The sequence below is a fragment of the Diabrotica undecimpunctata genome, chromosome 2, assembly GCF_040954645.1.
Source record: "Diabrotica undecimpunctata isolate CICGRU chromosome 2, icDiaUnde3, whole genome shotgun sequence".
Lineage (NCBI taxonomy): Eukaryota > Metazoa > Arthropoda > Insecta > Coleoptera > Chrysomelidae > Diabrotica > Diabrotica undecimpunctata.
The window spans coordinates 67569751-67595784 of NC_092804.1; the positions used below are offsets into that span (position 1 = coordinate 67569751).

Below are 26034 nucleotides of genomic sequence, written 5' to 3' on the forward strand. Positions count from 1 at the left end.
GAGGTAGACAATCATCATAGGTATTCCAGCTTTATGGACGGCTGCTCTGAAAAGTTCAATTTGATGTACATATGTACCAGTCTCTCAGGTTGCGCGGCCATAATATTCTACGTCTACCTACGCTTCTCTTTCCTTGGATCTTTCCTTGCATAATAATTGGAGCAAGGTGCATCTCTTTCCACGTGTAATGTTTCTGAGGTATTTCAATTTTATTGTTGTGATTGTATTTAAAATGTCCATTTCTGTATACCTATTTATCCTTCTTAGAATCTCTTTATTTGTAGAATGGCACGATATTTTCAGAAATCTTGAATTTTGCCCTAGCCTTTTCTGTCCTAATTTTAATTCCCTGGAAGTAATCATGTGTTGAGTGAATCATTGTTCCCAGGTATCCATATTTTTAAACTCATTCGACATTGGGTCCGTTTATTACAAGATTCTCGTTGTTTCTTTGAGTTTTCGATATTCTAATAAATTTGGCCTTTTTGGCGTTCATTCTTAAACCGTATTCTTATCAATATTCCGCTATTCTAGACCCAGTCTTTAAATCTTTATTTTCCGTTATGATGACAGTGTCATTCGCAAATCTAATGATGTTAATGGGAACTCCATTCACCTTTATTCCAGCTGTATCACCCTCAAGGGCTTTTTTCAGTATCTCTTCCGAGTAGGCATTAAAAAGGATTGCGATAATCCTCATCCCCGTCTCACCGTACGTCTACTTTCAATTTCCTGTGATAGCTGTTCAATGTCGCATAATTTTGCTCGCTACTTATAGTATAAATTAGATATGATCCTGAGATCATTACAGCTTATCTTCTTTTATTTCAGTCGTTAATTGTTGTTGTTAATAGCTGCATTATCTCACGATTTTCTTTTTGAGAAGACAAATTAATATCGAAGTCAACCAGTTTTTGGGTAATACGCCTGAACTATAAATTTGGTTAAAAGTGCTTCTCATCTATAATTTTTAGTAGTTCGATTAGGATCATGTTAGTTTCAGGGCTTTTCCCACTCTTCGTTGATTTTAATCCGTGTAATATTTCTTATTTTTTAATGTTCGGACCTATTTCTTCTGCAGTAAGTTTTATGTGTTCCAGGTACCGTATTCTACTCAACTTGTACTTTCTCATCCGTCTGTGTTATAGTAATCCCGTGTTCATTCAGAAGTGTACCAGTGGTGTTTTGTTTTCTTAGTACTGAAATTTCTTTAACTTGCTTTTGTAAATTAAAGAGATCATATCTGTTTTGAAGATCCTCGATTTCTTTGCATTTTTATTTTGTTTTTCTTTTGTCTGCTTTATCATCTTTTGATCTCGCTCGCGTTAGTCTCCCATTATTTATTGTCATTTGTGTTCTTACATTGTCGTCGTTGTTCCATCATATTGAGTACTTCATTATGGATCCAGTTCTCCTTTCTCCTCTCTCCTTCCTCCTCTCAGATAATAGTTTCCTACACACTTTCCATTTTGCCCCTTTTTAATTTTTGCATTGAGATCCCCTAGGACTATCGTCATTTCTCTAGTTTTTGCTATGTTCAGTGCCTCTTTGATATGCTGGTAAAATACTTTTAGTTCGTCTGCATTCGCGGTAGGAACTTATACTTGGATAAAATTTAGTTTGGCGTGAGATGTCACTAACTTTAATATCGTTACTCTTTCTGAGAGGGGGAAAAATCTTTCCACTACTATTAGATTTTTTATTAACTAATAGATATTGCCACGCCGTGTCTGTGTTGGTTATCCTCGCTACCGAAATAATATATGGCAGCTTCATCTGTCAAGAAACAACTTGAATTGGGCCACTTGGCTTCACCGATGCCCAATTCATAAATATTCAACCTGTTCATTTCTTGAATTTAATAGTAGTCTCTAAGTAAACAAGTAAAATAAAGCAAAAAAAGAGTTTTACTCATTTTACAGCTCTTTGATAATACAGGGTGAGTCATGAGGAACTTTACATACTTCTACCATATGTAGAGTCCCTCAGGGAGCATATCATGTGGCCACTAAAAAATGTCAACTCCTCTTCTTTATTAATTAACAGGGTGATTTGTGTAATTGACCATTTATTTCATTTTACTGTAGTGTTTATACGGCTCATTTGATTTTTTTTAATTTTTGCATGATACAGTACACTAATATCAAGCATTCGACTGGTATTAGCTAAACTAAAAAATTCCAGGACTGGCTTTGGAAAAATTAATTTAGGGATTCGTATTAAATATTACACCCTTTATAAATTTTTTTTTAAATGCAATAATTGATTTTCAAACTACATAAATAGCCAATGAAAACGACATATGCGACAATGTTGTCGCACTTTTATTAAATTTTTAGTGAACGATCAAATCTTACCAAAAATAGAACAACCATAATGAAGTATCAAATTATAAGGTATTAATTTAAACAAATGTTATAAATTTCAAACATTTTAATTAAAATGAGTTCCTACAACATAATCTAATACGTATAAAATTAACATCTTCACTGTCACTTTGTATTATCTCTACGATAGAATCAATTGTTTTTCAATTTTAAATTTTTACTCATAGATCGTATTGGGGCATTATTTTCGATAAATAATAAATTAAATTGATTAAAAAGTCAAACCTCTTGTGTGTGTTAGTTTTTGTTGATTGTAAATGATTAAAATTTTATGTCAAATAATAATACATTGCATCAACTGTACTAAATAAAAATAAATCTAAAAAAGTTTAAAATGAAGGTTGGCGTTGACCGTTTGACGTTTCTTGATATTTTATACCCATTGTCATTATTGTCATTATCAATTGTTATTTATGTGTACAAGAATACATATTTCTTCTGTCATATCTACGTTAAGTACATTGTGTTAGTTTTGGTAGAGCTTTTGTTACTTTCGTTCAAAATGCCACATCAGTTTTGGACCACAGAATATGCAGACATAATATTTGTTTATGGATTCTGTAATGGGAATGGTAGGGCTGCTAGTAGAGAATATCGCAGGAGATTTCCTAATCCTCGAACTCCCAGTCATCCAACATTTGGGTCAGTTTTTAATTATTTGCGAGAAAATGGCACTTTTCCTAGTGGAACAACAGAGCGACATGTAGATGAAGCACAGGAAGATGACATTATGGACGCCGTTACTATGAACCCTACAATAAGCACTAGACAAGTAAGTCGAGAACTCAATGTTACTCAATCAAAAGTAAGTAGAGTCTTACAAAAAAATAATCTATACCCATATCACATTCAAATGGTTCAGCGACTACATGCTGGAGATGAGATCGATAGGTTGGAATTTTGTAGATGGATTAACAATAATCGACCAACGCTATACAGGACACTATTTACAGATGAAGCCCAATTTACCAGAGACGGGATAAATAATTCACGAAATTCACATGTGTGGGCAGAAGAAAATCCCCATGCTATTCGAGAACGTCGTTCTCAGTTAAGGTTTTCGGTTAACGTGTGGATTGGTGTCATAAATAACCAATTAGTAGGTCCTCACTTTTTTGATGGTCCTTTAACAGGGCAGGTCTATTTGAACTTTCTACAAAATATTTTGCCGAATTTGCTTGCCAACGCGAACGTTGCTATCCGAGGGATGTATTTTCAGCATGATGGGGCACCCCCACACTTTTTGCTGGCAGTGAGACAACATCTCAATAATGTTTATGGCAACAGGTGGATAGGACGTGCAGGTCCTATTTCGTGGCCTTCAAGATCCCCTGATTTCAATCCCGTTGATTACCATATTTGGGGACGATTGAAGCAACTAGTTTACGAAGTGAATAATAATTACCGACAACAATTAATTGATAGAATTATACATTGTTGTAATACTATTAGAAACGATCCCCAGAGTATCCGTAATTTAATACATCAATTAACAATTCGGCAACAAAAATATGTACAGGCTGCAGGGTTCCATTTCGAAAATCTATTTTGAATTATTTTTATTTTGTTAGCATTATTGTATCTTTTCCAGTTCTAATTTATGGGTTTATCATAACTATGTACATATTTTTAGTTTTTTTTTAAATTGTTCTTGGTTATTATTAGTAGTTACTGTTTTTTGTTGTGCAGTGACTCAGTTTATCATTTCAATTAAAATGTTTGAAATTTATAACATTTGTTTAAATTAATTACCTTATAATTTGATACTTCATTATGGTTGTTCTATTTTTGGTAAGATTTGATCGTTCACTAAAAATTTAATAAAAGTGCGACAACATTGTCGCATATGTCGTTTTCATTGGCTATTTATGTAGTTTGAAAATCACTTATTGCATTTTAAAAAATATATATATACAGGGTGTAATATTTAATACGAATCCCTAAATTAATTTCTCCAAAGCCAGTCCTGGAATTTTTTAGTTTAGCTAATACCAGTCGAATGCTTGATAGTAGTGTACTGTATCATGCAAAAATTAAAAAATCAAATGAGCCGTATAAACACTACAGTAAAATGAAATAAATGGTCAATTACACAAATCACCCTGTTAATTAATAAAGAAGAGGAGTTGACATTTTTTAGTGGCCACATGATATGCTCCCTGAGGGACTCTACATATGGTAGAAGTATGTAAAGTTCCTCATGACTCACCCTGTATACTTTATTTAATATAAATAAGAGGTTATGCACTTTTCAAATAAAAGAATTGTTTAAATTGATCAGTTTTATTCTATTATTACAATGAATTTGAATATTTGGATTAAAATCCTAGTGATAAGGTGGTCAACTCAATATATTATGACCATGTTGTTCAAGGATTATAATAGTTCCTCAGTTATAATGTTGTACGAAGTAATTTTTAAAATATCATCTGAAAATAATGTTTTTTCTTTGTAAACACTGTTAGATTTTTTTTTGAGATATGTACGTAAGAGATTTTTCAGATTGTACATTGTGGTATGGTGCGATATCAATAACAACTCTACGTGGTGCTAAATTAGGTATTAGTTTGATGTGAAACCATTTCTTGTAAATGACTTTTATATCATCATCAAAATCACCTGACTTCGTTTTAAACTTAAAAATAAGTGAAGCATTTGGATACCATTTTGAAATTAAACAACCATTTTCTAGCATGAACTGACTAATCGTTGACCTTTCGCTACTGATTTTCATAACCTTTTGCTACTGCTATAAGATCAAGCTTTTTAATGAGAATGGGAGAATGGATATACCTTTCGCCCACATAAATAATTGGTCAACTATCAGCATGGTCAACTATTTTATTTACCTTCAATAATAATTTATTAATTCTCTAATGTTAGGTATATCATATCCCACCGTAAGTAATTTTGGTTTAGTTTTCATTTTGCGTTGCGGTACCTCCAAATAATCTGAAGGGGCGACGAAATCTGGTATTCGTTTTTGTATTTTTTTTTTTTTGAAACAAATATTACAAAAAAGTATACTCTGTCCTGAATTTCAACTGTAAGATTATGTATTGCAATCAAACTATATATATTCTTTAAAAAAAAAAATCGCATTAGCATTTTAACGGTAACTATTTTACTTTACTAACATCCAATACTATCTGTTGGTGGTTAGGGGTGGCCTATGTTTATCCAGAAGGCACAATTTTTGGTCTTAACATCCACAAAAAAATCCTGGCCACACTAGTGTCATCGTTAACCCATGGTAGTATACTTACGATTTTACACAAACTTTCTCTAGAACTTGCAAATTTTCTGTGCTTTGCATTTATTATGTTTTGTATGGATCATGGAAGGACGAAAGTTCTGCTTCTTCAATATTATTTGTAGTAATTTTCACCTCGCCCTCTCTACTATCTTCTTAGGTATATTAAGAATGTAATTGTTATGTTCAAAACACCCCGCTAGTTACACAAATTAATATTAATGTATCTACCTCATAATCAAAAGGTACAAGTTGTGCTAAAAATAATTGGTAGCAAAAATAAAGTACACAACTCGTTGGAATTACAGAACTCGGTCACTTTCTGACTGGTGGCTGTTAATTTTTTTCTCTTGAAAATCTGCTTTACATTTACCGCACTCGGCATTGATTAATCTTGCCATATACATTAATATTAACAAGAAAAAACACCCCGTTGTCATTGTCTAGTTTGTAGATGCAAAAATATTAAAAAGAACGTTTTCTTAAAAAACGTAAAGGATTAAAAGCCGTAGGTATCTAAAACATTATCATAAATAACAGGTTACATTAGATTTTATAGTCTCATCTTTAGCTTCTTTCTAAAAGATATTTGGCGAGATAATCTATTTCTGCGCAAAAGCAGGTTCACAAGGCCGCCACTACTACTATAAACTTTCATTCTTGTGCTTTTGACATTTTTAGTAGTCGGTGTTTAGACGGGAAAGAGTAAAAAAATTGTTTACAAGGTTTAGTGTGTACCTGAAAATAAATAAATATGTCTGTTAAAAACAATAATATGTGGGTGTTTGGCCTAGTTTTGTATATTGCTACAACAGTTGGTAAGTTTTTAAACTTTAACCGTTCTGCAACAGGTTTTTGACGTTAGTTACAAAGTTTAGAGGGAAGAGCTGTACAATTATTGCACAATCTTTCCATTTTTTGTTTATTCTTTTTTGTCACGTGTTATATAATAAAAAAATATAACCTTAATATTTTTTCAAAAGTTGTAACAGTTATTCTGTTAATCTAGGTTTATTGTTTTTTCATATTAAGTGTGTAAGGACATCATAATCTTTTGAAGTGTTATTTATATATTTTGTAAATCAGTGATTAGTTTCCCGCATACACTGCTCCAAGAAATTATTAACCCAACAAAAAATACATTAAAAATCTTGTGGTAATAGAACTAATGTGAAATAATGGAATTTTTAGATTTACATCTAAGTAGGTAATTTTGGAAAAATAGATGCTTAAGTAATTCATATAATGTTAAATATAATGTATTTTTGATGAAGATTTTATATTGCAAACATATTTTTATAAACCAACATTCCCCATTCCTCCGAAATACTTAAAATGGCTTGAAGAAAATATTTGGAAAAAAGAAACTGATTTATCTACAATACTTTTCACATGTATATCTTGTGTTGAGCTGCTACCTACTTTTATAATAAAATTATCTATATATTGATATTTCTTTTTTGAACCTGTACTTAGATCATAGAGAACCAAAGAAATGTATTTCTTGAAAAGAAAGTTTAAATTCAATATTCACTAAAAATAGGATAAAGAACTTACTTATCAACAAACTTTCTGTAATATCTTCTATTACCACTAGTTCTTCTCTTACCACTAGTTTAATAATAATGTCTGTATGATAAATATTTCTTTTTTATCAACTTATATATCAGGGAGTAAACAATTAAGTTCATTCCTTAGGCTAACATTTAATTTTCATCCAGAACACATCAAGATATGTTATGTTGCTTGTCATTCTATTGTCATATCTGACCTGGGTTTATTATCTTGTTCATAAATGTTATTGATTTATTCCTATTTTAACTGCGTTGTGTCCATTCACAGTTTAGTTATATCAATTCATGTTGTGTTTCATAAAATAAGGTGTATTTTGATAGTTCCCCAACCAGTTATGAATATTGGTATATTTAATTTAATTCCTCACTATTCTGATCTCTTTTTTATATTCAATAATAGCATATTATTTGCATTTCAATTTAATTTATACATTTTTAAGTGGTCAATGCTACAATTCAGCAGAACTAATTGGTCTAATGCAGTAAGTATCTTCCAAAATAAGGATAGATTAAGTGATAATGTAAAAAGAGCAGTACAATCCCTGGAAGCAACACAACATTATATAGATGTATAGATTGGAAGGAAACAGTTGCGCACCCAGGGGAGGCTTTGGGGCATTATTCCCAGGCACTATTCTGACACTGCTACTCACAAATTTTAAGGACTCAAAGAGGTAGCATAAAAAAATTCAGTGCCCAACTAAAACCCTCCCACAGGAAAATTCTATGTGCGCCACTGGAAGGAAGAATTCTGCAATTCTTTCTTCATCTCATTTTGAATGGGAGATATTCTTAATGGGTATTTGTAACAGTGATGCTCCCAGGGTGGGGCGTTTGGGGGTTAAACCCCACCCCCAAGCACTATTCCGATACTGTTACTCACAAATTTTAAGGACCCAAAATGCATAAAATAGCATAAAAAAACTTCAGTGTCCAACTAAAACCCCCCTCCCATAGGAAAATTCTAGTTGTGCTACTGATTTGTACTGTCATATTTTGCCTTTTGTAAATATATCTTCACACAATAAAATACATAATTTGTAATAGTGTTGATTATTTATTCTGGTCAAAAAAACAAGACCTGTTTTTTATACATGAGGATGAAACATGGATTTTTTCCAAAAAAAGGAAGAGAGACTACTTGATGTCTTTGGCAGGATGCTTAATGCCCCAAAAGATTTTTGGGATCGTAAATTAAAATGGGCTGTGTGTGGGGAAATTGGATTAAGACATTTTTACTTTGAATTATACCAGCTATACACAGTTCCATATATTGCGAAATTTATTAAAGTGCAAAGGCTAAGATGGGCTGGACACATTGGTAGGATATCAGATAATGAGTATATAAAGAGATTGACATTCTTAAACCCAGAGAGCAGAAGATGTGGAGGACTACTGCATAGAAGATGGATTGGCAACCCAAGATCTACAAAGGATTGTCCAATTTTAATCTAATTGATCCAATTATGATATGATGAAGTATATAATGATTGTCTGGTATTTAAGATGCAAGTCGCAAAGAAATAGTTCCTTCTGAGTATCTGCGCCAAATCATCTTAGCAGTGTTTTTGAGTGATTTGAGTTGAGTAACTGATAGTGGGCAAAGCCTAAACAAAATTTTTCAGAGACAAACATTTAGCGATTGTCAATGAACCCCGTGATCATAGATGAACTTGTGGCAATGCATGTCTAGCAATATGAAGTTACATTAAAAATACAGTTTTTCAGCAGTCTATTTCAAATTATTGTTTTATCTGATTTATCTATTATGTATAAATATATTGTATTCTTTAAACATTGAAACAAGGTTCATTAATGCCATTCATTGGGCTGGAGCCCTTCTGCAGTGTTGCAAAGGTAGTAACAAGAACAGCTACAAGAAAGTGGGTAAAAAATCTCTGGAATGGTGGAGGAATTCACTAGGAAAAAGGCAGGCGAAACTGTTCTTTATATAACATTCGCCACAATTTACAGCACACCTAATAAACAAAGACAGTACAACAATCAAAGCCATATTAGGTATGCTAACAGGGTGCTGTAAGTTGAATAGACAGTTGAAGCTGATGGGATTGGTAGATGATGATCTATGCAGATTTTGTCACCTAGAGGAAATAGGAGAGCACATTTTACGTCAGTGCGATACAAATCGCACTGGTAAATGTGCAGTTCCTAACATTTACTGTATGATTTACCAAGAATCTGTACACTGTAGAAGAAAATGTTTCAAATAAAAAATGTAGCCGAGATAATTTTAAACAACAATGTTTATAAACACTTTTTGTGCAGAATAAACCGTTCTCTTAGAAACAAAGCTTGAAGCGACCGTCCATTTTGCATGTCAGTTCCGCGCGCGAAATCAATGTTCAATAAAATTTGTATCAGCTCGACGGTAAAAATTCGATATTTTTTTATCCAAATGTCCTATCGACAAAAATCGAGATGCGTTTTAAAAGCAAAGAGTGCAGCTTTCGTATGAAGTTTTTGTATTTTGCCGAGAATAAACTCAGTTTTTATAAAGGTCCTAAAAAAAATAACGTGGCGCGATTTTTGTCATTTTTTACGATTCTCGTGAGATCAATAAAATTGATCACTTTCATTGACCAGTCGTAGTAAAATTTCCATTTTTAGAGATTAATCTTAAAACCTATGACATGAAATTTCAATTTTGAGTTGTGGTTTTTCATTACAAACGATCACACGTCACGGGAAATGCATTTAAGAAGACGTTTGTGGGTGTAGTTTATTGCCGAAATTTTGTTCTTTTGAAAAACGTACTAATGTAATTGAAAAAGAAAAGTTTTAAATGTTTTAGATCGTTTGTTGTGTGAAAGTTTAAATCCAGCGTTTTTTAATCATATTTCAAATGCCTCACATTTGTTGCCAAAACTCAAAACTAAAATTTCATGCTATATAGGTTTTAAAGGTTAGATTCTACTAATTGAAACCTGATAGTGGCCAGTCGATAAAAGGGACAGATTATATTGATCTCGTGAGAATCATAAAAAAATGGCAAAAATCGCGCCATGTTTATTACTGCATACAACTATTTACCTTTAAAACGCATCTTGATTTTTGTCGATAGATCACTTGAATCAAAAGATCGAATTTTTAAGCTGATACAAATTTTATTGAACATTGTGCATGACACATGCAAAATCGACGGTCGCTTCAAACGTTGTTTCTAAGAAAACAGTTCATTCTACACATTAAATGCTTATAAACAGTGTTAAAATTATCTGAGCTACATTTTTGATTTGAAACATTTTTTTCTGTACAGATTCTTGGTAAATCGATTTTTTTTTGCGTTTTTACCCCCTTCAAGGGGGCTTGGCGGGGGCTTAGGAGGAAGCCCGAGGGGAAAAGTAGTAAACTTTTTTGCATCTCTTTGGGGTCCCAAAATTAATATTCTCGGCAAAATTCAGCTTGTTCGTATGATTTTTAGAGGTTCAGTGGCATTTTCTTCTCTGACGACTGGAGTAATTTGGATGTTTTAATAAAAAATTAACCTACTATTACTTAAAAAAAATTTATAAATTAATGAATTAAAAATAAATGAATTTAGTTTTGAACCAAGTTGCGCGGTAATATCTTTTTCTAAATAACCTTAAGTATAACCTTTTATTATTTTTTGAATGACTTATGAATAAGATAAGAAAATCTTTTTATAAATCACTATACTTTACCAATGTTTAATAAACTTCTGGCCAGATTGCCAAACATAAGGAAGTCTTTTTTTTCCTCTATCGGAATCATCTGTGAAAGACATATACCAAGAAGCATGCAGTGTTGGCGTTTTAAATTATTCACATATGTTTTGAATCTATTAATATTTAAATAGCTTGACACTAATTAATAAATAAGTAAATTCTTATTTGTGCCTTGCTGTGATAAAATAATACCTCGTTTTCTTATCATATTATTACTTAACAATACCCTTATTGTTTAAGTAGGACTTATTGTCCTACCTACATGTACTAATTATAAATTGGAATTTGTTTGTTAACGTTATATACCGTTATAAAACGTTATATATATATATATATATATATATATATATATATATATATATATATATATATATATATTAACCACTATTTCAGTTTAAAATTCGTTTATTTTGACTTTTCCGAAGTGGAAACAAGAAAATATCTTCAGAACAAATGTACAGAGCGATCATGTGGATAGGGTGCCTAATACAGTCATATTCGCAGATTACTTGGTAGACAATAAAAATGTTAATATAAAAAATATCAGTTGTTGTGATTTTGGTTATGGATTATAAATAAAACAAAACTGCAACTTTTATTGCAGTGTTTTGCGACAGTTGGAGTTTTGTTTTTTTGGTCCCGCTCGGAACTTAACGGATCTTGTCTGGAGGTGGTAAAGTTTCCAAAAAACAGTGGACTACTGAAAATATTTATAACCTAAAAAAATGCCCAATTTTTTGACACCAACTAGATAGAAATTGAATGAAAAATTAAAAACCCAATTTCGTAATATCGACGAGAAGAAAGGAAAGAACACCCAAGTGGTTTGGTTATAAGCGTGACAAAAATAAATCCTTTTTACAAGGACTTCGGTATTAACCCAATTAAGAATAAAAATTCTTCTGTAAACATGTTGATTTTTTATTAAAGAAAAACTGTGCTTTGACTTCCTCGTGACAACCAGTGGAAAAGGATTGAACAAAAAACAAAACTCGAACAAAATGTAGCATGCTTGATGGAAGCAAGAGTTTTGAGTTTGTTCTAGTTTTGTTATTGTTTTCAGGTTCTATAATAGAAAATACAAACAAAACATAAACTCAACTGTCCGTTTAGTGGAAAACCACCTCCTTATGGATTTGTCGACTCATGAAGTGCTGGAGTCTATAGTTTTTGATAATTAGAATAAACCACAATAATTTTAATTAAAATTGCAGTTTTCACGTTTCGACTTCTAGTCGGGACAACATGCCACAATAAAATAGCTTCAGAATCATCTTAAATACTTTCTTGGGAACTGATTTAATATTTTTACTTAAGTTTATTTATTGAAAATGGCGGGATTTCTACCATATCGTTAAATTTTTAGGCTGTTTAGACATATTTAATCAATTACATCATTTTACAACTGTAGTAATGGACAGTTATGGGTTACAAAATATTTCACCAAAGTGGATGATTTTTGTTTAAAGTAATGAATGTTTATTTAAAACACTTTACTTAGTTGATGATTTATGCGTGTTTCTCGAATAGTTGCCAGCAATTATTCCTTTCAAAACTGCAAAGAAATTGTAATAGACCTATTAAAATTTGGCAGCAAATATAACTTGAAAGAAATATTAACAGCTTAAAATAGATAGGAAAGATTCTCGAAAAAAAAACGGATTTTTGCATAAAAAATATATGCAATATAAGGATAAAATAAAAGTAATGTGTCTTATAGACTTTTTCGGTTTATTAGAAATATGGTTAGGAATTTCGTAAGATACATTGATGGCCCTCTTGCCGATCCCCTTTTTTAAGAGTTCGTCTGTGTTAAGCCGGAATCAGACAGCTCGTGGAATGGTGTTTTTCGCTGGTTTACATCAGCAAAGAGAAACAGAAAATCGATATTAACGATCAGAAAAGAGACAACGATTGGCATCCCAGGTTACTGTAAAATTAGTAAATGTTTGCTTTTTGATAAATGCACTCGACCTACCCCAAAATGTCGTCGGACCATTCCGATGGTGAGTATTGAGGGTTAAGTCTGTCGTACGCCATCAGTGTTAGCGGCAAAAATTTTAGGAGTTGGGTAGTTTATACAATGATAGAAATTCCAACATAACGTCGTTAGACCACTCCATAGTAAAATTACTACGACACTGACCGTACCTCCCTAGCCGCGTCCGAAGGCCAACAGAGTCCGATTTTTTTTTATTTTGAACCGAGTTGATTTTCCGACAAACAACGGAATAACACGCGCCGGTGATAAATAGACAGTTCTGCCCTATCTCAAGTATCGTAAACCAAAAATATTGAGAAAAAAAAAACGGTGTTTCACATTGTGTTGGTTTAAATTTTTATATTTTGTCTTTTTGTATTACGGATTTTCTATTTCTGTTCGCCGATGAAGAACGCTACTCCACGTTTTGTGAGATCGCTTCTTTAGAGAGATGTTTATCTTTCATGGTTTATCGTAACTTTTAATAAACTCTGTTGATATTGTGTATTTGTTTTGTATTACTTATTCACCTCTCTAAAAGTGTTTTCCTTTTATCAAATAATAAATAAACCGGTGCTAGTTTAAACGCAAAACCCTTGAATTAAGGCTAAAAATATTTCAAAACATGCAAATATTTACTTCTACTAACTTCTTCAATATCAAACCAATTAAATAAATATTATTTGAAAGAAATCTTGGAAATTAATAGGAATTTCTTGTATTTCTAATATTCATACTATATAATCGCGTATTATTTGTGGATTCGTAATTTTTAAGTATCAAGGACGAATGAATATACTACGTACTGAGCTTATCCTATACATAACATGAAGGAGCTACTAAACCTAAGGCATAGTAATAAATACAGTAAAATATCGTATGATAGCACATTATTGTACTAGCTATTAGACTTCGTAAGTCCCAGGTTTCCATCCATCCCAGGGAAGTAGAACCAGAAGTCGATATTTGAACTCTTCGTGTAACTTTGCGTCGATTGATATACGATTTCACTAATTGTTAGTCATTTTGCCAAACTTTCCGGTCATAATTTTTTAAGTCTTTTAATATTGTTCTGAAGCTATTTTCTTGGGGCATGTTAAAGTAATTACTATTTAAATGGGAATAAGCCACAATTAAAGGTTAAAGTAAGTTTATTCACGTTTCAATTTCCACTTCGGAAATCGTTCTAAATACTAATGTTTGTATTTTGTTTGGTATTTTGGGAAACTATATAGTTGGGCCTGTTTCTCTCAATACCAACTTAACCGGTGAAGTGTATCTGGAGATGATAAAAAATGCAATTGAACCGTTACTACTTGAAATTCTGGAGGATATTCCAGATGAATTTGGCAACTTGGAAATAACGTTTCAACAAGATGGTGCTCCTACACACCATTATGGTGCAGTAAGACGTTACCTAGATGAGGAATATCGTAGTAGATGGATTGGACGATGAGGTACGATAGAATGGCCAGCTCGGTCACCGCACACCATTAGATTTTTTTCTGTGGGGATACTTGAAATCCAAAGTTTACGCTACAGCACCCGACAATATTGACATTTTGAAACAACGAATTGTTGAAGAGTCTAGGGCGATTTCCCCCGACACATTCGAACGAGTACGGCAAGAGTTTAGAAATAGGATGCATTACTATCAGGAAGTAGATAGAGCACATTTTGAACACTTACTATAAGAGCTGGTTGTTAAATATTTAATAATTAAATGAGAAGGTACAATTTTAGTATTTATTTAATTTATTCATCAAAATGAGTTAAACTCAAACAAAATTATTATGACTGAATAGATATTTTCAATACTTTTTAAACGAGGTATCACTTGCTATAAGGTCCTATTTAAAAGTATCTGTCACAGTGGCTCTGTACGTCTGTTTATTACCTCCCTCTAAATTTCACTATTATAACAATAACCGTTCAAAAGATACGAGAGGGAAATGACTTTTGACTAGCACTGTATATGCATATTTTGCATATACTTACCACCGGTTTATCAAATGATTATGCCGATCGAGCATCATCCATCCATCGGGCTAGAAGCTCCCTCGCTGGAGTAGGTTGCTCTCCAAGCGTAATCATCTTAATAACACCCTGTGTGAATAAATAACTATTAAACCATTGTTTTTTAATTGATAATAAAGCGCGTATGACAGGGTGGGCGCTCATTTGTACAATGAGAATTTAAACCAGCAGAAATGTATGTCCAAATTTTGTTTATCTCTCTTATACACCGTCATGCCATAAGCGCTTCATTAACGATTAAAAAATAATTCAAAATGAAATAGGCCCAAAATACGTAAAAGAAATAAAGAAATGGTAGAACAAAGTTTGAACTTGAATTTAGGTCCTTGGTGAATTCAAAAATATTATTTTTTACATGTGTTTTTGAGCGTTAAAAATCGTAATTTTGCGTTTTTCTTAGTTTTAAATTATTTATAACTCGAAAACGATCAAGTTTAAAGAAAAACTACAACAGATCTATTTTGTTCAGCATAATTCAAAAAATTTAAAAAAACTGTCCATTTCGAAAAAATTAAATGTTAAAATTTGTTTAAAAAAATTTGAACAACTTTTCGCCTGGGCGACCTCATGAACTTTATTATGGGGTATCTCATGAAAGTGATTATGCAAAAAATCTCATGGGAATATTTTTCCGAACGGAGGAACTTTTCGCCTTGTATATACAGATAAACAAGAATATTTGAAAACAACTGACAATTAATTGACAAAAAAATAGTTGTACAGTAAACACAAAATATGGCTATAAAGTGAACTAAGACGAAAGAAATATTATATAAGCAGTGAGGTATAACTTATAACACTGTTTATCAGTGTTGTGGAATTTCAAGAGCAAATCATGCATTAATTTCCGCAGCTTGATAACTATTATCATGTCTGTGATAAAATAGTTATCTATTTTATAGTTTATAATAAATAATATTTTATTTCGCGGTGTTATTTTGTACTCCGTACTGAGATTTGAAACAAGAAAGAAAATGGAAAATAATCAGAAATTAGACATGGAAAAACTAAAACAAGAAAAACAGACGTACGAAGAGAGAATAAAGGAAATATTGCCGACCAATGAAGATATAGAACACAAACATATCGATGAAATAAACATGATATGTACTGAAATTCTAATGAAAGTGGGTAAAGAAATAGCACAGACAACAACAAAAAAAGAAAGTTTCATATCCCCGGAAACAAAGATTCTTATGAACACAAGAAGAACATTACTAGAACAAGGGGGCAGAAATAAAATGGAATACAAAGAAATAAACAAAACTGTTAGAAAAAATATCAAGGAGTGTAAACGGAGAGTACAGGAAGAAAAGATAGAGAAAACAATTGAAAAAAGTAGAAACATGAAGTGCTTACAGCAGAACCTGGGAAACATACAAATTAATAGCCTAAAGAACAGAGAAGGAGTGGAGACCAACAATATAAAAGAAATTTTACAGATAACATACGAATATTATATAAATCTCTATGAAACAGAACAAAAACCAATCCAAGAAATCCGTAATCAGTTACAACTGAAAATAAAGAACGTTAACTCTGACCTACAACCAGAAATCAGTAAAAATGAAATAAAAAAGGCACTCAAAGAAATGATGAATAACAAATCTCCTGGGAAAGATAGAATAACTGTGAAAATGCTAAAAAATAGGGGGGGGGGACTACAGTGGAAGTCCTTTATGTACTAATGAATAAATGAACACAAAACAAATACCCACCACATACAACGAGTCAATAACACTATTACTATTTAAGAAAGGGGATAGAAAAGATCATCTGAAAAACTATAGGCCCATAACGCTACTGAATGTAATGTAGAAACTGTTAACTAAACTACTAACAAACAGATTAACAACGAAGTTAGATAAATTACCAGTCAAGAGAGCAAGCGGGTTTTAGAAAAGGATTCAGTACAAGCGACCATCTACTTATGATAAAAATATTAATTAAAAAGGCCAACGAATATCAAATCCCAATGTATATGGCATTTGTAGACTTTGAAAAAGCATTCGATAAGGTAGAACATTGGGCAGTAAAGAAGTCTTTACAAAATGGGAGAATAGACTATAGATATACGGATTTAATTTCCAATATATATGATCAAGTAACAACATCCATCAAAATAGTTGAACAAACGGAGCCCATTAAGATACGGCGAGGAGTCAGACAGGGTGATACTATATCACCCAAATATTCAATCAAGCTTTGGAAGACGTTATGAGGAAATTACAATGGGAAAAACGGGGTATTAACATAAATGGCCAATACTTGAATCACTTGAGATATGCAGACGACATTGTATTAATAACAGATAAAAGGGAAGAATTACAAAATATGATGGATGAATTAAATAGCGAATCAACAAAAATAGGTTGACAAATGAATTATAATAAAACGAAAATTATGACCAACCAACCAGAAGAATTAATAATTACAATTGCACAAACAACTATAGAACAAGTAAAAGAATATATATATTTTAGACAACTAGTTAAATTATATAAAGAAAATCAGACCGGAGAAATAAAGAGAAAGATTCGGTCGGCTTGGGTATTCTTCGGAAAACTTTCCTATATACTAAAAAATAGAAAATACCCCCAATATTTTAAAACAAGTGTCTTCAACCAATGTATACCTCCTGTTCTCACCTACGGTTCTCAAACTTGGAAGTTTACAAAAGAAAACATGGAAATAATAGCAAAGAGCCATGGAAAGGCAAATGCTATCATGCTATCAGACAAGAAAAGAAATACTTGGATCCTCAACAAAACAAAAGTGACCGATGTATTAACTCAGATAGCAAAACTTAAGTGGAAGTTCGCTGGACATACCATAAGACAGAAAGACGACAGATGGAATAAGATGATTATACACTGGAGAACATATAGACAAACGAAAAAGAGGATGGCCATAAATGAGATGGTCAGATGACTTGAAGAAACATGCAGGCCCGAAGTGGATACAAACTGCCTACAATAGAGAGACGTGGAAGAAGGAAGAGGAGGCCCATGTCCAAAATTGGACAGCAAGGGCTGTATAGATAGATAGATAGATTTTGTACTCATTAATGTTGTTCTTATTTTTTATCCATTTTGTCTATTTATTCAACATTGCTGTGCATGGATATTGTCTGGGTATTATTTGTTTGTACACTCTTTTTGTTGTGCTTTGGTGGTTTTATTCGTCACATTCCACTGTTTGGACGTTGTTTGTTATACATATCTTCGAAATTATGTTGCATTATTTTAAGTCTCATTTTCTTACAGTATTCGTTCCATTGCATCTTAGCGGTCTTACATCTCTATTATGCTTCGGTCCCTTTCAATTAGTTGACTATTTAATATATTGGTGTGGTTGACGTAAGTAGTATTATATCCTCCTCCTTATTCCTTCGGCCCTAGTCAGGGCGGGGTTACACTCTAAATATTACCAGCAATAAAGCTTGCTGTCTCCATTGGCTGCGATCCTGTACCTCAGGTAGATGGCGTCATGTAGGGTTTTTCCCACCAGAGTCTGGGACAATTTGGTCTGCCCGTCTTGTTGGGAGATCTTCGTATCTTCGTCTTAGTCTTAGCTATGTGGTCGAAGTTATTTAGATATGCTCGGCTTACTTTTTTTAATAGCCTGTCTTTTATATGAAGCTCTTCCACAATTGAAAGGTTGGTTCGATGTTCTGTCCAGAACACTCGTAGAATTCTTCTATAGACCCACATTTCAAAAGCTTCGATTGTTTCAGCTGCGTATGTAGCAATGGGAAAATAAGGGCATTGACCAACATGGATTAGCCTATTAGTATTATTACTTGTTATTATTCGGTATTTCCATATTTTAATTAATTTAGCTGTTGCGGTTCGGGCCATTGTTAGTCTACGCTTGATTTCTGGAGAGCAATTGCCATTATTGGTTATCAGGGAGCTCAAGTATACAAATCTGTCTACCCTTTGTATGATATTTTTTTCGTTTATCTATGTTGGAAATTCGTTGCCACATGCGTGCTTTTGATGCTTACCTTTTTAAGTAGAAATATACTTCTACTTCCATATTTTGCCTACTATTAGAGTTTATTATTAATTTTTTAAATGCGTTTTTGTTAAACCTTAACGTATCTTTTACCTTTACTTTGTTAGAATACCTAGGCAATGCAAGCACCAGTAGCAACCAATATCAAATTCCAAATAAATAAATAATAATTCTTACTCGTTATTGTTCGTCTTATTACGAGAATTACTTAGACAACATTTGTTTAAATCCGTTTCAACAAATTTTATAGACAAATAGTGCAAAAAAGGTTGTCCGGTGGTTTCATATTTATAGTACATTTGAAACTGATTAATAGCACAAATTTTATAGCTAAGGTCTAAATACAGGGTTGGTCTATGCATAAAAAACGTAATAATTGATACTTTCTTATCTGAATTTTCACTCGACTTTAATATGACCACCCCGACAAACGTCAAATACAATACATCATAAAATGCGGACGAACAAACCCTAAGGGATTAAGCCATACATACTTTCACTAGATACATACCTTGACCTTGATTGACGATAATATAAAATTATATTAATTTTAGCTGTAAGTATAATACCATATAGTTTGTATCTGTCCCTCCATTTATAAATTGTTCCTCCATTTATTCATACTAGATACCCATTACAGAATTCCGGAACCTTTACTAGCTTGTACAGTTCTAGTGGATGGGTACCAAATGTTTTTTGAAGTCGCTTGGTAGTCTCCAAAAAGTACATACATTTTGCCATGTGCAGGATCTCATTTTATCGCAGGCAATGCTTTTTGGTACTTCCAAGGTCGACTCTGGAGCGAAGAATTTTGTAGCCGATTCCCTTTCCTTTTAACAAGTTATGTTCCCTTTCGTTGGACGTGTTTTTTCCGATTATCTGTTCTCACCAATGTAGCACAGTTATGGCCCGTCATTCTGTTGTTGGCCCATGCTTTTGGTACCAATAAGAATTGGCGGCGAAGTTGCTAAAGTTGTTATTACATATATATTGTTTGATTTATATGTGATTCATATTGTGTCAAATGATCCACTAAAAATGTTACATCGGCTTGTAGTCTATATATCATTAAGGTCAAATACCAGAAAACGGACTAAAATCAACGTTTGTTACGATTCCAAAGACATCCAAAAAATGCAGTAATCTCAGGCTTATTAGTTGAGTGCACCATCTTCGGAAAACATTTCTTTGTAATTCACTTCAGGATAACTAGAAGATATGAAGACATTGTGACACAATTAAGTTTTATTAAATGAAACTCTTGGTTCAAAATTTGCACGAATGACAAAGACTGCGAAGGATCAGTATAGATGAAGAGGATGATTTTATTAGAAACTAGCGGACCCGACAGACTTTGTTCTATCAAATAGATTTGGCAGTGTATTTGTTTAATTCTTCTGAACAGAACCGTCACCATGATGATAGGGTGGTGTGTGAATGTCAGCTCGGGTGACCTAAGTATCTTCGTTTCCAAGAACTTTGGCCACTCTTTTGGACCCACTAAAAACCCCGACTGGGATGTCTGCCAGAGGGCTTCAAACTAAGAGGGGAACTTAAGGTTCAAACATGATTGAAAAATAATCTAAAGGGATAGTGGGAACCTAAAGGTGACAAATATTTATAAAGTGGGTGCTTCAATGACAAAACAGAGATAATTAATTATTTATTATTATTATTATTATTAATATAGGGTTAATAACCGATGTAATAAAGAATAATGAAATAAAACGTATATAAGTATTTTCAGTAATCGCTTTATTGTAAATCAAGTGAATCATAATTATTAACAAAAGTCTGTTTTATTTTTATTGCAGTGCTTTATGATATTATACAATGTTTTTTGTTTGATTACCTGGTGAATATACAAACAAATCTGGTGGTTTTGCAACACAGGAAAAAGCAACATACAATTGACTATGTGAGACATGGGTTTTTTAGATTAATACCACAAACACCTAATGATTGCCCCTGGACTAATGATTATAGAAAACAATGTTCGTATTTGATGAGCTTGTGATGATATTACAGCATCATTGAGAGTTTGAATATAATCAAATAAATGTTTGATAAAACAATCCTTATACTTCAAGGAACATTTTAAAAAAATAATTGTTAAGATTGTTCCATGCGTTGTTGAGTTATGCGCTTACCAACACATTTTGAGATTTATTTTTATATTATAGATCATCTTAAATGTACAGTGGAATCCAGAGGCGAAAGGGAATAACCATCTGGATATGGAACTTTTGATTTCCTAAAAAGAGTTTCTACTTTTTATCATCAAAAAGAATTGAATGGGGTTTTTCCAAGTAAAACTCGTCTTTTTTACTTGCGATTAAGGCAAAAGGTACTTTAGGAAGATGTGGAACTTTTAGTGCGCTGAGGCGGACGGTTAGCTTGCAGCGAATGCGGGCGCGCGTAAATCGCTCACCTGAATCAATTTTCAATATCTTGGCAAAAAATTAACAGAGAAACATTTACTAAGGCTTAAAATGTTCGTTTTGAATTGTTCTATAACGTACATTAACCAAATTGCCAATGTATATGGCTCAATTTTGTTTAAAACTCATATAAATAAATTAATTCACGACTTTTTAACGACCATTTTAACTATAAACTGCTGTTTTATATAATGATAAATTAATATGCATCTTTGAATCTCCATGGATTTTAGGTATCTATTGGTCTTTATTCGCTGCGAGCTGTCCATGCGCCTCAGAGCGTGGTATTAAAAGTTCCATATCTTGGTCAAAAATTAACATAGAAACAAAAATTGCTAACACATTGCTAAAACAGTCATTGCTAAAAGAATGGCTACTTTCGTTAGCCAGAGTTAAGTTTATAGCTTAATTTTTACAACAAATTTTTAATGTTTAATTGGTATAACTTTTTTATTAATTAAGATAAAGTAATTTTGCAAAGCTTTTTTAAAGCTGAAGCAATTACCTTTAACATGAGGGGGTTTTGAAAGTTAATCGCACGTATGAAAACTGAGGTATACTTGGAAAAGCCCCATCGAATGCCTATTTTGCAGTTGTTTTTCACGAAATTTGTTATAACTCTGGTTCTAACAATCGGATCAAAGTTAACCAAACGCAATTTTGTTAATTTTTTCAGAAGGAACAATTTCCATCTGGATAAAATGAAAATATATCTAATAGTTTAGGAGGTTTTAAACAATTAAATTGTTAATAACGAATGTTATTAATAACGAATGAATAACGAACGTTAAAACTCATTGAAACATTCGAGATATAAAATCCTCTGTAGGTCACTAAAAATTTCATGCGACGGAGTATGTTATCATCGAATAGATATTGAGCATAGCAGACAGAGAGAGGTACTTGCTGAGTGTTTAACGATATTCCACAACATAACTCATTATTTATACTGACGAGTTAAAATACCTTCGAATGGTTAATTCAATAACGAAAAACATGAACGACTGACCTCTGTGCTAGAAGCACACAGGTCTAGAAGATCTGTTTGTAAAATGTGTTGATAAAAACTAGTTATAAGAAAATAATATGAAATTTATACGAATAATGCAAAATTGAAAAATACACAAGAAAAACAGTAATCTATACTATTTATAATTACAAACAATTTTTCATAAGTTCAAGGATACAGGATAAAGTACGATATTTCCTAAAAAAAACTTATACGTGTTCGTGAAACTAAGTTTGTAATTAAACTTTTAAATATATATCATAGATTTGATCTCTATTTCAACTGCTACATGAAGAAAACTACAGAATTAAATATTTTTCTTTAATTCACATTTATAATTCACGTTAGTAACGTCGTGATGGTAAATACCTTCTAACTGGTTTATAGACTGATAAAATAAGTTAATTACGTGACGTGTGGGAAATCACTAATGACTTTTTATTTTAATGTATTCCCAAGAAGAATGAATTCTAAACATTTAATACTAAATATTAAATGAACATTTTCGTTACGTAAACAATATAGTCAAAATGAAATTTAACTCTTGGTCACATAAAAATATTAACTATAAATCTGTGTTGTGTTCCTCCATTTGATAATGTATCCTATGCTGCGTTTATACGATGCATCTTTTTGTGGAATTTGGTCATGCATCTAGAGGCAAAAGATACGACGTATCGGGCCCACAGACGATACCATTATGTCGTTCGACTTACATATTATATTGAAAAGGTTCTAAAATTGTTTTCTTGTGGCATGTGGCAAGTTAAGTTTATGTTTATATTGGATTAAGCCACAATTGACTGTAATGGAAATTACATTTTATAATTTGTTATTTGATAATAACCAGGTCGCTGGATAAATGAATTAGAATAATAATGAAGAGAGAATGCAATATTTTGATTGTCAATAAATTAGCAGTTAATTTAAATATCCCGAAAAATAGCTGGCTTAACTCATTGCTGTTATCTGTTCAAGGAAACAAGCACTTATCTTTGAAATGTGGTGTATTAATTCTAGCAAGCGGGGTAGAATATTAGAGTTGTATCTGCGCGTCGCGACTCCAAGGCCGAGGCACAAAAAAGGACGTAACCGATAAACTGGAGATGCTTTCGGTACGCTGTCTCGATGAAAAGTGTATTGTTCGCATTTGTTAGGATAAAAATCTGCACCTACAAATTCTAAGGGGTGGTCAACGGTTCGTGGGGCAAGTGCATCCCATAAATCAACTCTATTGTATGGCGCTTTTGAATGGCGATAATTCAACTAAATGGTCACAGAAATTTGATATTTTACAGCGTTTTCTGTGCTTTACGATGTAGTTTCCAAATAACAAAGAAAAGTCAATTTCTTTGAACTTAGAAACAGATTACATGTGTTTGACAATGAGATTTTACTGGATAGAAGAAAAAATAATATACTGTAGTAATAAGTAGTTAGAATGTACAATTAAATATTTAATGTAAAATATGTAAATAAATACTAAATACTTTCCCAAACACTTTATATTTTATTTCAGGAAAACGTTTACATTTTCACCATTTTCATGTAACATACAATACTATTTTCCTTTTAGTACACAATTAGGTTGTTGACATTGGGATATTATTTATAGATAAGGAAACTTTCAAACATGAACCCTTTCGTGTGACGGTTAACCTTTTCTTTGCCCTTTTAATTAATTCCAAATTTTTGTTGGGTTGACCCATTTATACGAGTAGTTAAAGTATTTTATTAGAAGAGCTGAACGTGTATTGCTGAGCTGAGCGATTGGTATTGCTATAACTTATGTTTGATTTCATATAAATATAGCAACAGATGGAAATTATAATGCAGTACAAAAAACACATAGTACGGCAAACTAATAAAACTTAATTATCTGTAAAATTCCTTTTAGTACACAATTAGTAGGTTGTTGACGTTGCGATATCATTTGTAGATAAGGGAACTTTCAATTCTGAACCCTTTCGTGTGCCGATTAACCTTTTTCTTGCCCTTTTAATTCATTCTTAAAGGGCACGATGTCTATTTTTGTTGAATATTCCCATTTACAAACAACAACCTAAGCACATAATAAGAGAAGTTAATAAAAAATAAAAATTAATACAAAAATGTATACATAAACTTTCATTTTATCAATTAAGTGTGACTAACCTTAAAAATTAAATTATATTTATAAAAGATCATGTGAAAGTGAACAATTTTATTTGAACGAAATTGAGTTCACTAAATATTATAATACGTGAACATGAGAATATAAAAATTAACGTACAGATATGAAACAATGGATATACAATAGGTCATAAATACTTGGGACAGTCAAATTAAGGACGCTGCTTTTATTTTACCAAAAGAACAAATTGCAATTCTTTCGGCAGATTATAATTCAATTTTGGGAATAAGCTTGTTCCTAGTTTTTCTCACTTATAACAGTGTTGGGCATTAGTAAGGCCGATCATCCGCTATATTATACCCAGTCTGTGCCAAAAGTAATCCCAATTCGAATTAATACGCTTCAATTGGAGCGTTACAGTTTTAAATGTCGTTGACCTTTAAGCGGTCAGATCAGTTTTGAAAAAAACAAAAACGTCGCAGGATGCTATGTTTGACCTTTACAAAGACTATTAGACTTACGTCTGTGAGTTGCGTTGTGTGAAAAACTCACGGGCAAGGTTCGATTCATATGCTAGCGCATTATCGTGCAGAAGAAATCAGTCACTGCTTGTCCAAAAATTGATTCGTTTTCTTTTTCCTACATCACGCAATCATTTTAGAACTTAACTTGAAATTCTTTGTGTGTTCTTTAACCTCTTGGGCCATATTCATGGTGCACAATGAATGAAAACTCCTTTTGTGAAGACTGTTGTTTTGTTTAGGTAGTGTTACGATAAATATACTGGCCTAACTTTTATGACTAATTATTCTGTTTTATTGTAGAAATTTCGGTGGAAGTCTAGAACCAAAATTATGGTGAATGAGCCGGCCAAGCTTCTCGATCTTTCGATGCTGTTCTAGTATATCAGGATTTCGTATATAAATACAACATTTTTATATGGAGGGCAGTTAATTCTCAACACCCGCGCTCGCGAATTTGTTACGTACGAATATAATAAATTATTGTCAGATAAGTTAAAATAAATAAAGAAATAAATTAAATCCGTAAGTGTTATAAATATTGAACCTTTTAATAAATTCACAACAAATGGTGTCAGAGTGAGATCGAACATAAATTAGACTTATAATAATAATACAAGTGAATACGTAAAATAAATTGTGAAAATGGCTACGATTTATGAGCTCACAGTGACGAATTTAAGAAGACATCTCGAAGACAGAGAATTAGCTTCTACCGGAAAAAAGGCTGAGTTAGTCCAACGACTAAAGAACGCTTTGCTAGAAGAAGGTCTAGATCCAGAGACTTATATATTTGAAGATGCTGTCATCTCGTCGATTTCGAAATTGGAGAACAAAGTTTCTGACGATATTTCGAAAGTTTCTTCTGATGTAGCCAAAGTTTCCGGTGATATCGCATCATTAGAGAACAAAGTTTCTGGCGATATTTCGAAAGTTTCCGGCGACATCGCTTCTTTAGAAAGCAAAGTTTCTAACGAGATTTCTTCCCTGG

General features: G+C 32.4%; 1 protein-coding gene across 1 annotated transcript in view; it reads left to right on the plus strand.

The window, feature by feature from the left end:
* The first annotated feature begins 6288 nt into the window (after window positions 1–6288).
* LOC140434647 (uncharacterized) overlaps window positions 6289–26034 on the plus strand; it is a 147433-nt gene continuing 127687 nt past the window's right edge. The window contains exon 1 of the mRNA XM_072523060.1: window positions 6289–6458. Coding sequence (XP_072379161.1) covers window positions 6395–6458 — 64 coding nt within the window. The 5' untranslated portion in view covers window positions 6289–6394. The remainder of the gene's footprint in view (window positions 6459–26034) is intronic.